Source organism: Canis aureus, chromosome 32 (genome assembly GCF_053574225.1).
Source record: "Canis aureus isolate CA01 chromosome 32, VMU_Caureus_v.1.0, whole genome shotgun sequence".
NCBI lineage: Eukaryota > Metazoa > Chordata > Mammalia > Carnivora > Canidae > Canis > Canis aureus.
The window spans coordinates 35,230,730-35,246,337 of NC_135642.1; the positions used below are offsets into that span (position 1 = coordinate 35,230,730).

The following is a 15,608-nucleotide window of genomic DNA, read 5'->3' on the forward strand; positions in this document are numbered from 1 at the left end:
CAGATTCCATGACCCTAAGCTCGCACATGGCTCCTGAATACCCCCCTTTAGGTCAGGAGAATAAATGGCTGAGAGTGCATGAGCTCTGGGTCGCATTTGAACCCTGTCACCTGTCAGTGGCACATCCTTGGACATGTTACTTAATTCATGGAAGCTTCCTTTTCCTCACCTGTAAATCCACAACAAATATTCACATAGTCATTGTTGAGGATCCAGGCAGGCAATAAGAGTGTCCACCTCTCAGGGTGGTGGGAAGATAAAGCAAGAGACGATGCGTAAAATTCTCAACACAAGATAACGCATGGAAAGTTGTTAATGGATGCACAGCGTCTAATAGATGCTGGCCACCACTATTATGTGACTACCGTGGGTCACCTCCTGTGCTAGGCACTGAGATGAACTCCCTGAACATGGTGGCAGAGGGGGAGGAGAAAGACCAACACACAGAACCGACTCCCCACCTTTGTTAAGCACTCAGGGTGGGGGTGCAAGCACCCCTTCCAGTCCTACCAGAGACAGTGGGTGCTCAGAGAAAGGGCATCAGCCCGACAGAGGGGCAAGAGAGTGTCACCAGGGCAGGTCCCGGCTCTGCAGGGGTGCACAGGGCCAACCGAGTCTGGAAACGAGACCTTGTTTCCACTCCAAGTCTCCGAGACGAAGTGGGTGCCCCCAGTTTCATGGCTGGGCAGCTTAACATGCTCATTTGCCAACATGCTAATGAGGGACCAGATTAATCTTGTAGAGCTGGGCTTTATTAGCCAGGGGAGGTCTCTCCACTGGGTTTTATGGTGGAGGGGACATAATTAACAAGAAACCCGCCAAAAGCACTAATCCAGCTGAGAAATTCTCCCTAAGCGGTCTCTGGGGACCAGGGCGTGTTTCTGCAAAGACACAGACTAAATCTGTCCACGTGTCATCGGTAGGGGAGCTCAGGTGGGCAAGCCCAGAAGAAGACACGCCATGTCATGGGGCACCGCCTGCAAGGCCTCCTCCCTAGGGACTAGAGAAGCCCTGGGGAGGGCCCGGACTTCACCTTAGTTATAGGCTCGGTCCTGGTCCTCCCTTTGAATGATCGCCTCGGCTGACAGCCAGCTCAGTGCGAGCTCAGCTCAAAGTGCTTTCACATTCCAAATTTACTGATGTTGGGGAGGTTTCAAAAATTAGAGAATTTGCTTTGAGTTTGGACTGATCCACTGTTCAGAGTGATCCGTAGTGGGGGGCCCCAAGAAGAGGGAAGTGAGGATGAGCTCTGCCATCAGGGAAGGCTCCTTGGAGGAGAGGCCCGGTGGGAGGACCTGGGGAAGGCAGAGCAAGGCGGACAGGGCGGGGGTATTCTAGAGGTGGGGATACAGCAAAGCCAGGGGCAGGAAGCAAGTGTGTCTCAGCCGGGACGAGGCTGCCGAAGCTGGAGTCTACAAACCAGGGACTAATAATATGCAACGTCACCTGACAGCTCTCTCACCTCCTGGGAAATAAAGGTTTAAGTGCACCAAGACCAGAAGGGGCAAGGGGCCTGAGTAACCACAGAGTCGTTCCGGAAGCTTATGAAAAATGCATGTTCCCAGGCTCTACCCCAGACCTACAGAATCGGAGTCTCTGGGGCTAGGACCCAGGAGACTCTGTTTCTCATCCACGCCTCCAGTGAGCCTGATGGGCATTAGTCTGTGAGAAGCAGTTCCTGCAAAGCCAGAGGTATCAACAAGAAAAGACAGTAATTGACCCTTACAGTCCTGAAAGCCCTTTCAGTGAAACTGGTACCCTGATCCTCTAACAAGCCTGTGAGGCCAGGGTAATTATTCTTCCCACTTTACAGAGGTAGAAGCAAACTCAAAGTGGTTCAGAGACTTCCCCCGAATCATTACAGCTAGCAGGTGGCAAGATCCAGACTGGAATGATCCAAGGTCTTCTCATTACAGATCTCGTGTTCTTCCCACCTCACCTGAGAGGTACACACTGTAGCACTGCCTTCTGCTCCAGCCTCGACCCTATAGGGCCTCCCATCGAGTGCCCAGTCACCAGTGATCATGCCAGTATGGGCAGAGGTCCTCTATTTGCCCAGCCCAGCCCTCTGGGACCTGGTGCTGCCCGTCGTGGGGCTGGGACATTCACCCTCGCACGCACGGAGCCTGGACAGCCCCCCTCCCCTGTCTCTACCATCTGCCTCCCCCACTGGGCCCTCATCTTAATTTTATTCATTTGATTTATTAACATCTAAGTGGCAGAGTCGTCCTGGTCAGCACAGCCAATCAATTCCAGAGTTTAATTTGGTTTTTCCTGATTGGATCTCTGGTCACTATCTTTCTGCTCACCAAAATCAATACTTTAACCTTGTACTTCAAAGTCAGGCTGTCTGCAGGGCCCTGGCCCATTCCCCACGGACCTAGCGTTGCAGCCAGAAGGCAGCCAGCTCTTCTGCAGAGGCCCTGGGCCACTCTTCCCCGGGTAGGCCTCCCACCCCACGAGCCAGAAGCAGCAGAATCCCCTGACCCACCCTCCTTGGGACTGGCTGCTGGCTGCACAAGTGAGCTGCTGCACCACTGCCAGTCCCAGGAGACCAGGAAAGGCGACACGGTATTGGAGAGTAACCCAACTGGACCGCAGTCACTCGCTGCACCCTGCCTGGCTGTGCACGGGCATCGAGCCCCTCTGTGCCTCTACTTCTTCATCTGTAAAATGGCTGGGAAGGGCAAAGGCAGGGAGGGACAAGGGTTCATTGCCAGCTACCCCAAGTCAAGGCCCTCCACCTGGAGCTCCCACAGCCCTGAGAGTCAGAATCTACACAGCTGGGGCCCAGCTCTCGGTGCCTGTGCTGTGTCCCCAGCCGTACTGCATGCCCACGGAGGACAGCTCTGTGCCTCCTGACGCAGCTGCTGTCCCAACAGTACCAAGCCCAGGGGGAGGCCCCCCAGGGAGGGCCCGGCCTTCTGAGACCCACATCTTACCTCTCCCAGTGGCTGCACACGTTGGGGTCCTCAGGGTTCAGGGACAAGGCAGTTTGCAGGAGGGAGAAGACAAGGAGCTCTGTCACTGAGAGTGCCATCCTGGGCCCTGTGGGGGGGTGGGGGGTGGGGGGCAAAGAAGCAGCTTCATTAATCAGACCAGTTTCCTGGGCATCTGTTCACCACCGAAACTTCTCACACGAAGCAGCAAAACAGACTTGCTAAACAGACTAAGTCTGCCCTCGACGTCATGTAATGAGCATTTGATATTTCACACTTGCAGGCTTTGACTACACTTCACCAGTTCTGAGTAACCGAGGAGTGGGAAGCCTGAGTCAGGGAAAAGATGATATTACGGGCCGGGGCTTCTGTAAGTTTTTTGGCTTGCAGACTGCCTGGAGAATCTAATGAAAGGGGGGCGCCTGGGTGGCTCAGTCGGTTAAAGCCTCTATCTGCCTTCAGCTCAGCTCTTGATTGCAGGGTCCTGGGAGGGACTGAGCCCCGCCTGGGGCTCCCTGCTCAGCTGTGAGCCTGCTTCTCCTTCTCCCTCTACCTGCTGCTTCCACTGCTTGTGCTTTCCCTGGCTCTCTCTCTCTCTCAAATAAATAAAAATCTTAAAAAAAAAAAAAAAAGAGAGAGAGAGAGAGAGAGAGAGAGAATCTAATGAAAGTTCAAGGAATCTTCCCCAGAAAAATGCCCATATGCATGACTTTTGGCTTTAAGATCAGGATGTCCTCAGGCCCCTGAGCTCACACTGGGACCAAGAAGTCCTGGCCTTAATGCAGTGTCTCCCCTCTGTCCCCTCCCCTTCATCTTTGATCTGCTTTTGCATGTCCAGGTCTCCCCACCCGGACTCCTTCTTGCAACAAAGAAAGAAAAGAAAGGTGTCTGGAGTGGCCCCTGGGGAAGCTGAGCTGGGAAAACTCTCCCAGGCCTTGCCTCTCTTGCTGCTATGGGCTATCAGTCACTGACCCCCGCCCCCTAGCTTGACGCACACATCACTCATGTCACTCCCACTGAGGAATGAAGGGCTGCTGGGGGGCTTGCAGGAAGCAGGTTGTAGCGTTTGATTCAGGCCCCTGAAGTTATGGCGTATGGCAGGTGTCAAGTGAGCCTACACAGGGATACGTCCCCTTAGTCCCCTAAAAGGTCCCCAACAAAGGGCTCTTCATAGAGGTAGAGAATCATTAAGGTGGGTATAGCAGCATTGACCCCCTAGGCTCTTTCCAGCCCTGGCACTCCAGGACCTTGTGGTCCTAGAGCGAGGGTTCCCACCTGTGGGGGGGGGGATACGGGGTGGGGGGGGGATCTAGCCTAGGGGATTTGGAATTCATACGTGCTCAAACAGCAGCTATAGAATGAATGAACACCGTGACTCAGAAAGATAGCACTATTTTTCATGTATACACAGATGCTATCATGATTTGCTTAAAAGCTTTACTGAATTCAGAGTAGCTTTTCTTCTCAATCTGCCACGCTAAAAAAAAAAAAAATGCAACTTCTAAGAACTGGGGGGCAGGGATGGTATAGAAAATATTTTGACATTGGAAAGGGGTCCCTACGCTTGAAATGGTTGAGCATCCAGTCCATTGGCCCTGAGCTTGCCAACAAGAAAGGACTCGCACCATTCAGGGACAGACAAGAGTGACATGCACGTCACTCATACCCCCATCTGTACCGGGAGGGAAGCTAAATAGAGCCCCCATCTTCGTGAAAGGTTAAATACTCTCCTCCTAGTCCCCAGTAATTTCCTCACCAAATTCTTTCTTAACAGCTCCTTCAAAGATAAACAAATTGTCACAAATTCTGTATAACTGTAGGGGTCCAAATTAATGATTAATGAGGTTTTTCTGTTTGAGATCTGAAAATAATCTGGCTAAACAAATTCTGAAAATCAGTTCGGAAAGAGAAAAGCAATTCTGGTGTTTCCACTCAGCAAAGTCCAGGAGGATGCAGGTCATAGCCCCTCATCTCCCCTCCCCACTCACCACCATCAGCCTGCCCCTCCCCCCAAGTCCCTGGAAGCCTAAGGGGCCCACAGGGGGCAGGGCACAGCCTGGAGCACACACAGCTCTAGGGCTGCAGGACAATTCAGCTCATACCCCTCCCAGAGGATGAGCCACAGCCTGGATAAGAAGGAGCCTTCCCAGACAGGGCATTAAGTTTTGGGGAAAATCAAGTGTAGGATGAGCATCATCTTCCAGGTGGAATTTGGGCAGATCAGCCATCAAAGAAATAAAGAAATAAAGGAAGAGACACAGTGCTCTGAAAGGCACAGCATCACAATGCCCGCAGGAGAGGTTGCCCCTTTCTGGTTCTCTCTATGGCCCCAGTCTCACTAACTCCACCACTCCTCTCATCTCCCGAGCCAACCACCCCCCCAAACCTCATCTTCAAATTTCAGAAGCTTCAAGCATCAAAGGATGAAGCTGCCTGGATTACAGGAAAGATCCACGGTGACAGGAGAGGGGTGGGAGATGGAGGCAACCTCAGATCCTTGCTAGAATATGGGAGATCTTTTAAAATCTTCATGAAAATCTCTTCTCTTGGAGTCAGATCTGGACAGGACAGTTTGGCTGATGCCCACTGGCAGTGAGACACCTGGGTGCTAGGTGCAGAGAGGGGGAGGGGAACAAGTGTTTGGATAAGCACACAGGAAGGGGAGTGACAGGGGGCACAGGGACACGGGCAGCCAGGCGACCTCACACCTCTGTCCATGCGGTCATGTTAAGGCCAGCAGAGCAGGGGACATTCACCCCCAAGCCTGGAACAGCCCTGCCACCAGCCGCCACATGGTCCCCCATCTGCGATTACATCTGCCTCTGTGGAAGTGTGGGAGGGGAGCAAGGAAGAAGGATGCCCAGCCTGAGGGTGGAAGGCCCCCCTCAGACTCCCTTAGCCCTTCAGACTTTCTTGGAACCTGGCCTAGTCTTAAAGATGCAACGTTATCACCCACACTTCCCCCTCCAGCCCAGACTGGTCTCTCCTGCTCTTTGTTCACACTGCCCCCCCCCCTTGCCCTCAACACCCCGTCACTGTTGTCAACTTTGCATGTCCAGGTACCATCAACTCGAGGTCCAGCTCAGGCTCCCCTGCTGGGCATGGCACCTACTGGGTGCCAGGCACGCTGCACGCATGTAGCTTATAGCCTGGGCCGCATGGCCCAGTGCTTTCCACTTCCCATCCCACGCTGCCAGCTTTTCCAGCCTGTGTACTCCGTCTTTCCCACGTGCCGCAGAAACGCCTCAAAGGTTGGGTCCAGTCCCAGGCCAAGCTAGTCAGCTCCTTTCGGGAACCAATTTTAGAAAAAGTATTTCTACTTGTCTCAGACAATTCACTGAGGCTAAGTGAAGAGCGACCAGAAAGGAGTCCCCCCCGCCCCATGGGGGCAGGGACTCCTGGCCATGAACCAGAGTGGGGCTTCCCTGGGCTCTCGCTCAGAGGATGGATCCCAAAGACATATGCTCACGAGATGACTGAGGGAAAATCAATGATGCCGCCACTGTGGTTATTAGGCCGACTCTATTCGGAGTGACAGAGGTTAACGTATCGGGCACCATCTGATTTAGGGCATTAATAATTAAATAAGAAAATGCCCCTGGTTTCACTTCAGAGAAAGAGAACATGTAAATAGATCAGTTGGTTCCCCTCCCTCTGGTCCATGCTCCCTGCATATTAAGGAGCAGAGAACGGAAGTGAAGTTGCAGGCATGAAGTGAAGTTGCAGGCATGGGGACATTTCCTTCCTGGCAGTGGGGTATGGCTGCTTCCCACCTGATGAACCAGGCCACAGACTGCAGGGGAGAGAAGGTGATTGGAGGTGAGCCCTCACGCCTGCCCGCAAGGTGTGATCCACCTACACCCCTGCCCTAGGCTGCACTGATCAGCCGAGCACGCCTGGACCACCACGAGCAAGCGGTGAAGTCCCCCAGGGGGGGCTCGTGGAGACTCTGTGGAGTAGATGGGATGTAAGAGGGACAGACCAGGGAAAGGGGGCAGGCAGAGAAAGGGCATCTGGGGAGCAGGAACAGCATAAGCAAGCACACGGAGGCAGGAATGTGTAGGTGGTGTTGGAGGCAGAAGAGGGTTTGCACTGCAGAGCAGGGGCTGGCCACATGGGCAACGCTGGGAAGCATTTTCCAAAATCAGGTTCTGTGCAACGCTAGTCCCATGAGATATTGATAGAAATCTCCCAAAGACTTCCACAAGCGAATTAGTTCAGGAAATGCTGCGTGTGCTTATTTCCGCATTTTAAATATTCCAGTGTTATCTGACCATACCTTAGGCTCTGAGAAGACCCAAAGGAAAGAAACCTGTTTGTACTTTGTTTGATCCACTGTTTTCCAAAGAACTCTTTCCAGAAGGAGAGGTCCTCAGGGTACCGGTTTGGAACACTCTGCTCCCCTCTGTCAAGGTCCCGTGTGAAGGAAGCCCTGGTCCTGTCGGTAGGCATCCTTGGAGTTTTGTATTCATTTGTTTGTTCTAACACTTGAGGGCCTTCTGTGCCTGGCACGTGGTGATAAGGGGACCTGCCGCTGGATAACTCAAGAGACACTGACACCACAGCAAAGGATACCCCCTTCCAGCAGCCAGAACTTGTTCTTGCCTGGGTGGGCCCTGCAGGCCGGGCAGACCTTAGAGACCGCAGCATCCTCTGGAGGCCCAGGCCTTCTGCTGGCGTCTTCTGTGGCCATCACCAGCATCTGTAGAGTCCAGCCTGATCTCTGGTGACAGCTCACACCTGGCCTGATGCTCACATCAGCCAAGATGCATAAAACTGGGGCAGAGGGCAGACAAACAGATGGCCTCTGCCCTGGGGTCAGTCGTTAGACCTCACCGTTCATCTGTGCAAAAACCTTCCCCCACCTGCTTCACTTCCACCACCTGCCTCGTCCTCCTGACTGGGCCCAAATCTTGGCTACAGGAGCCTAGTCCACACGCCTGGAACCTGCTCTCTGCCTACCCCCATATCCTGCGGGGAGCCCTTCTTTCCCAACAAATCTGCACTGGCAGCAGGCGTGGCGGAGGTCAGGCACTATTTTGTGGGCCCTGAGAGGTTCCCACTTGCACAACACTGGGCAGCATCAGTAGTAGCTGCTTGGCTGAGAAACGGGTCGAGTGGGAAAGTATGCTGTGAGCGATGAGTGATGCCTGTCACTCATAAGCCCTGGGTGGGGAGGGACACACAGGTGCCACGAACGCATTGTCCTATATGGTTGAACAGTTGTGACTAGCTTTGGAAATTGCTCCTTTTCTATATAAACCATCTAGATGTGGCCTCAGCTCTTCCTTCTGGGCCTTAGAACGTGCACATCACTTTCCCTCCCTTGGTACCACACTACTAGCACACACATCACGAGAGCAGAGATTTGGGCCTGTTGTGTTCACTGCTGTCTCCAGCACCCAGAGCACTGCCTGCACGGTGGAGGGGCGCTCAATACCCCTCATCAACCGATTATTGACTCTACAGCCAAGCGCCTCCCCCCACCTCTCAGCCATCCCCAGCCTTAGGCTCTGCCACTGTGCTTGTGTCTGGCCTGCCAGAGGCCACCGAAGATCTGTCCCAACAGCAGGTCATCCTGCATGGGGCATTCCACGCTGCGTTAACACTGCCCCGCGGAGACATCAGTCTGTTGGTGACAGATACAGTGAGCACAGTGACATCCTGAGAGTGATTCAAAGACTCCCGCCTGGGCCACCCCACCAGCGCCGGGGTACATCTGCTCGGGGGACAAGCACAAGGCGGGCATTGAAGCCTACTCAATAGTGCAAGCTGCAACTGGGGACTGATGTGTTCCAAGCACCTCATGAAAAGGCGCTTTCAGGCTCGGGGAGCCGCAGAAGCAAACCCCAAACTGGGACTGATAAAGCAAACGCCTCACATCCCTCCCAGCATGTGGGTATAGAGAGAGAGAGAGATTTCTATCTTCTATTTATAGAACACACACACACACAAACACACACACTTCTCTATTTTTTTCTGAATAAAACAAAACAAAACAAGTTTGCACTCAAAGGGGCAAAAGCCAAGGTTATCATCCCGTCTGGCAGGCCTTCCCCTTACTCTGACCACTGATCTCTGAGCTGGCTCCCAGTCCCCAGGCCCCTCTCTGTTTACTGGCCTTGCTGGGTCTGATTAATGTGAGATGAAAAGCAGAGCTGCTATCAGCCCCATAATTAAGAGGCTTCACCCTCTGCCTTGATGAAGCCTCCTGCCCTCCAGCAATCCCACCAGGGGCCGGGTTTATGTCTAACGCTTTCTAATCTCTCTGCACTTAAAAAGAAAAAAAGTTTTCAAAATAAATCCACAGCTCTTAATCTCTAAAAGAGTGATTCCCTGACAGCAGGAGCCAGCAGAAATCCCCAGTGCCACCGTGGAGGCACTGCCAGGTGCCTGCCCACTGGGATAAATCAGAAGGGATCGGAGTCACCTCCAGAGACATGGTAAACGTCCTCTTCCGAGTCTGGGCTCTGCACTTGATAAATTCTGCTTTTACCTTGCCTGGGAAGCCTTGGGCTGCAAATGCTAAAAATGGCACCATGGAGGTCTGCAGTATCCATAAATCAGGGTCAAAAGACTGACCCGACCCCTACGCCCTCAAGCCCTACAGACCAAGTGGCCCTTGCATGAGCCAGGCTCAGAGAGAAATCTTGGCATATTCCCAGGGAGGGGGGAAGGGGGGATAGAAACTGCTAGGCCAGTAAAGCACCCCCCTTCCTTCCCCACTGTGCAGCCTCTGCATTCCAGATCCTCAACATCCTCCAACAGGCAGCAAGTGCCTCCTCAGCCTCCTGCCTCTCCAAAGATGAAGAAAACTTATCGGTGTTCTTAGGCCATTCCACTTCTCACAAAGCAATTATCTCCATCTTCGCATTTCTCTGCAAATCAGCGCACGCTCAGCTGGCCTGGCCAGCCCGGAGGCCTCCTGCCACTCCGGGCCCAGCATCCCCGGGCCTGCTCTGCTTCCTTCCCCCGCCCCTCCCAGGGCTTCAGGGTTCTCAGAACCGTGGGAGGTGCACACGCCCCAGCATGAAATCATGGATCTGTCCATACACCCCCAAAGATAAGTCAGTCACTCGGGGCCATACACCCCCGTGGAGATGAGTCCCGTCCTTGCCCACTCAGAACAACAAACATTTCTCAGCCTACAGGATGTAAGCGGCAGTGCCTGGATAGGAAGGAGGCTAAGGGACAAAGTGCTGGGGAATCACCACCCTTGGAAGGTCAAGTGTCACACCTGGGCTGAGGTGAGGATGACAGATGGGATAAGCCACACCGTGTCAGGACTGGCGCCGGGGCCTGGAAGCCTCAACAGTCCAATGCCTCATCCCATGAGAGGGGAAACGGTCCCCAGGGGACTGGTTCAAGGTCACATGATGCGCAGGTGGCTGGGGCTCACGCAAAAGGAATAGTGAAGCCGGACTGACATTATTCAAATCCTGACTCCATCTTACAGGCTGCACAACCTGGATAAATCATCTACCTGCCTCAGGGTGTGGCAGGTAGATGGGTGTTTCACATGGGCCACAGAGAGCACCAGTGACTTCACAGGGCTGTTAGGATATTCAGTGAGTTAGCAGGTAGAGCACTTGGCCAAGCCCAGCATCTGGCGCGTAGGGGATACCCAATAAAATATTCATTTCCTCTCAACCCACATTCCCCCTCCTCAGAGATCCTTCCAACCCTCTAATTCTGACTTCTGGAATTTCTAAGGAGCTGGAGGATAAAAAAAATATATATATAGATGGGAAAAATCCTCTGCTTGGTTATATATATTTGGTGACTACTGGCTCAGTCTTCACTGTACACTTATCAGGATAGGTCTCATGTTTCATCCACACAGCATACATTTATTGAACACTTGCCAGTCACTGTGGACACAAAGATGACTCAGGCAGGCCTGGCCCCCAAACCCCCAAACACCTGCTGGAGGGGTGCGTGGGAATGGCCATGAGAGGGCCGTGGACCCAGGATGTGGCTTAATTCAGAGCAATGAGGCCTTTCCCTGGCAGGAAGCCTCAGGCAAGTGTGATAGGATATCACAGACCTTTGCAGGAGATCGATGCTTAACATCCCTGCAGGTGCCTCCCACGTTGACTCTGACCCATCTCCATTCCTGTGGCCTCTGAATCCACTCTTGATTAGCACTGCGTGTTCTTTCTTTTTTTTTTTTTAATTTTTTTTTAATTTTTATTTATTTATTTATGATAGTCACAGAGAGAGAGAGAGAGAGGCAGAGACATAGGCAGAGGGAGAAGCAGGCTCCATGCACCGGGAGCCCGACTTGGGATTCGATCCTGGGTCTCCAGGATCACGCCCTGGGCCAAAGGCAGGCGCCAAACCACTGCGCCACCCAGGGATCCCAGCACTGCGTGTTCTGAAGAGAGAACAGCCCGGCTGCCCAGGACTCAGGGCAACACGTCCTACTGGGGTCTTCCCTCCTAAATACCAGCTCTGCTCAAGAGCAACTCAGCTTTCCACAGACCCCATCCTTCCCCTCTGCCTCTGAAGGTCACTAACTTGCCTGTGTGACCAGAGAAAGGTTGCTTTCCCTCTCGGAGCTTCACTCTCTGCTTATCCCAAAGGCTAGGGTCAGACTGCACCATCTCCTGGACCCTTGGAGCTCTAGAAGCTCACCTACAACGTGTCTCCCTTCCCTGCCCTTCCCCTCTTCTTCTTTCTTACCCCATTCCCAACCTGGGGCTTGCCCCATCTCCCCAAGCAAAGAGACAGAGCAAGTAGGAGAACTGGAGTCTAATCCGGGGTCCCAGAGAGCTCCTTTCACTGCTACGAGTCTCCTTTTCCTCTTTTGACTACATGGGCAGGATGAAAGAGCAATAGTCCCTAGGGAGGACTGGGGATGCAGAGATCAGCAGCACTGTGATGCCTGTGACCTTACTTCCCACTCCTCGCTGTGCATTCCTCAGAACCCATATCAGGGTACACGCTGCCCCCTCACATCTTGGGGGCTACCTCTCCCCAGGCAGGGACTAAACAGGAGGACCTGGCTGTGCAGCCCACAGACATGGGCATCAGACTAGGGCACCTCTCTAGGTTTCCTTCTGGAACCTTCCACCTATATCTAGGCCAGAAGATTCTGAAGCCAAATACCAACTGTCCCAAAGCCTGAAGATGCCTATGCTTATGCATTTGTAATAGAAACATGAATCAGTGTGTTCTGTAAAGCAACTTGACAATGTATAACAACATGTTTTTAATGTGTATCTTTAACCTAGCATTCTACTTTGCAATTTTTTTTTTTTTAATAAGAAATTGGCCAGCAGCAGCCCCAATGGCCCAGCAGTTTGGCGCCACCTTCAGCCTGGGGCATGATCCTGGAGACCCGGGATTGAGTCCCATGTCGGGCTCCCTGCAGGGAGCCTGCTTCTCCCTCTGCCTGTGTCTCTGCCTCTCTGTCTCTGTCTGTCATGATTAAATAAATAAAATCTTAAAAAAAAAAAAAACTGTTTTTAAAAAAAAAAAGAAAGAAATTGGCCTTGATCACAGGCTCAAGAATGTTTGTTGCCCCATAAGGGAAAGGAGGGAAACTGAGTGGGGAAAAATTAGAGGAAGACAAACCATAAGAGACTGCTGACTCTGGAAAACAAACAAGGGATTGCAGAAGGGGAGGTGGGTGGAAGGATGGAGTAACTGGGTGACGGGCACTAAGGAGGGCACGTGATGAGATGACCACTGGGTGTTATACTATCCGTTGGCAAATTGAATTTAAATAAAATATTTTGGGATCCCTGGGTGGCTCAGCGGCTTAGCGCCTTCCTTCAGCCCAGGGTGTGATCCTGGAGTCCCCGGATCGAGTCCCACATCGGGCTCCCTGTAGGGAGCCTGCTTCTGCCTCTGCCTATGTCTCTGCCTCTCTCTCTCTCATTCTGTGTCTCTCGTGAATAAATAAAAATAAAATCTTTTAAATAAATAAATAAATAAATAAATAAATAAATAAATAAATAAATAAAATATTTTAAAAATTAACAGTAAATTTAATTTTAAATTCAACTTAAATAAAAGTCAACTATGAAAAAAAAGAACGTTCGTTGCATCATCTCTTAATAAAGAGATGTTTGTTGTAGCACTGAAACAATCCAGACGCCTAAATCAGTAGGGCCCTTGCTAAATAAACTCCAGCACGTCTACGTAACAAAACACTAAGCAAACATTAAAATACTGATGTGCGGAAAAAATATGGAAGCCTATCCTCTAGAGCATTAAGAGTGATCATCTTTCACGGGGGCTGGAGGGGAAGGAAGCAGTATCATAGGACTTGTGCTTCTAAGTCATTATTTTTATTGTTACATCAGTGTTTCTTACGAGAAACATTATCACTATAATCAGAGATGCAAAGATATTTTAAGATAACGTACATATGTTCATCAACATGGAAAGATAACCCTGATGTATTAATATATGAAAAACACAGGTTACAAAAGAGCATGCACATCATAATCATGTCTATATAAAATGCAGCGTGCGTGTGTGCGGTGTGCGTATTGAGAGCAAGCGAGATAGAAGGATGTCCGGAAGGATGTGTTAACAAAGATATCTGGGTGATGACATTTTAGGTGACTTACTTTCTTCTCTATACTTTTCTGGATGGTTACATTTTCTATGATGAGCTGGCTTCAATTTTAAAATTGAAAAACCTCAATAAAGCCATCTTCGTTTTGGGAACCAAGAAGGCAGTACCCCCCCCCCCCCCCGCCCAGCCCACCTTCCTGCGGGTCCGGATTCTCCTCCACTGCCCCTTGGGATGCCTTTTCCCAGAGAACAGGGATTCATCAAGCCCGAGCCTGCTACCCCTAGGGACACAGGCCACTTTCCGGGGCTCTGCAGGCAGCCCTTGGAGCCATCAAGCTGGGGCAAAATTGCCTTTACAATCGTATGGCATGTGTCCATGCTGTGATTGTATCCGTGCCGTGATTAAAAACATTATGCCGTTTCAAAGACCCAAAATGATCTGCCGACACAGAAAAATGGAAGGATAATGTATGATTCTGTCAGCTGTATTCAGTATAATAAATGAATCAGGTATTCAGAATTTAAAAGAAATTTATTGCAGTCCTTTGTTCGCGACACTGATGAATTCTGGCTCACAGCCTGGGCAGGTCGGCCTGGGGCACTTCACCTCCCTCCAGGGCTTGCTCAGGCCCCGCTACCCACGCTACCCACGCGGGCTTGCTCCTCCAAAGGTAACGATAACCTGGAGCCCTGGAATCGTAATCGGTTCCTGGGTCCTCATCCCACCTCCGTCTCTTACCAACTATGTGACCTTGGATAGGTCACTTAACCTCCGGGAGTCCCAGCTTCCTCCTCTGCAAAGCAGGAACACTAAGAAAACCTACTCAGAGGGTCAGGAGAAGCCAAAGAGGTATGGGTTGTAAGAAGGCCTGCAAACGACAAAATGCTGGGTAAAATGTGGTCACTGCCCTCTTGCTGGGGCGTGGGGGTGGGGTCTGCACACAGAGAGAATGAGTCCTTATTAGGGTCCCTGGCCCGAGAGCTGCCCCCTTGGGGTGGAGAAAGTTTGCCAGAAAGGAGAGAGGACAGAAGAGGAATTGCAAGGGACGCCTGGGTGGCTCAGTAGTTGAGCGTCTTGCCTTTGGCTCATGGAGATCCCGGGGTCCTGGGATCGAGTCCCTGTGGGGAGCCTATCTCTCCCTCTGCCTATGCCTCTGCCTCTCTCTGTATCTCTCATCAATCAATCAATAAAATCTTAAAAAAGAAAAAGATTTAAAAGAAGATGGTGGCAAGAAGGTGGCAGTCTGGCTCAGCCCAGGCCCTGCTGACCCACAGCCTAAGCTCCAGAGGATTCCAAGTCTGGAACCAGAGGCCAATTTGGCTGCGCTTCTGGCTTGCGCTGCATCTGACAATCATCTCCACAGCTGCATGCGTTTGTGTTAAAAAACAGTTCCTCTGAACTCTGGTTTCCTGGAGGAGCAGGAAGCTCATTTGCCTTCCAGAACTTCAGCACCCCACACACCCTCCCCAAGGAAGGAACCACGAACACAGCACTGTAGCAGATTAATAAAAAAAAAAAAAAAAAAAAAAAAAAAATGTTCCGCATCTTCCAGGTTTAATCTACAGAATGGCACACAACTCCCAGATTCATTGTGTTCCTGGCCTGATTCTTTGTTGTTTATTTCAGTATTTTCCAGGAAATTGTTCATTAAGGATAAAAGCACCTGCTTACTGTAAGACAGCATTACACAAAGACTCTGGCATGGGGGCCTGGGAAGAACATTAATTAATGAAGCAAAACTGAACAAACATGCTATAAATTAAAGGCTTAAAGAGAAACGTCTGGCAATGAGTGGCTTACGAGAGAAGGCTGAAATGAAGCGTCATATTTTTAGACCATGGTGGTGTGAAAAAAAAAAATGGGAGGAAAAAAAAATTACAAAAGGTGGCAGAGGTAACGATCTATTTCTAGAGCAACTAAAGCCTGTGCTTCCATTAAGAGAATTATAAATCAATTCTGTTTTGTCTGGGGGCATATACACGCCGTGTGTGTGAAATTAAAAAGCTTAACATGTCAGAGCAGTTCCTTCTGAGGGCTTCTACGGAACAGCGTGGACTAAGGTGGTTAGGTGAGGCCTGGCAGGTCAGGAGGAGGGAGGAAGAGGAGGATCTGAGTCGTGTCACAGAATTAGGCCTCGC

At 51.2% G+C, this 15,608-nt stretch overlaps 1 protein-coding gene across 6 annotated transcripts in view; it reads right to left on the bottom strand.

Moving 5' to 3' along the window:
* MEGF11 (multiple EGF like domains 11) overlaps window positions 1-15,608 on the bottom strand; it is a 343,797-nt gene that overhangs the window by 217,386 nt on the left and 110,803 nt on the right. For all 6 annotated transcript variants that reach the window (XR_013370476.1, XM_077881550.1, XM_077881548.1 and 3 more), the window contains one exon: window positions 2,943-3,048. Coding sequence is in view for 5 of the 6 variants with exons in the window: in XM_077881550.1 (XP_077737676.1) it covers window positions 2,943-3,040 (98 nt within the window). In the remaining variant the exon portion in view is untranslated. The remainder of the gene's footprint in view (window positions 1-2,942; window positions 3,049-15,608) is intronic.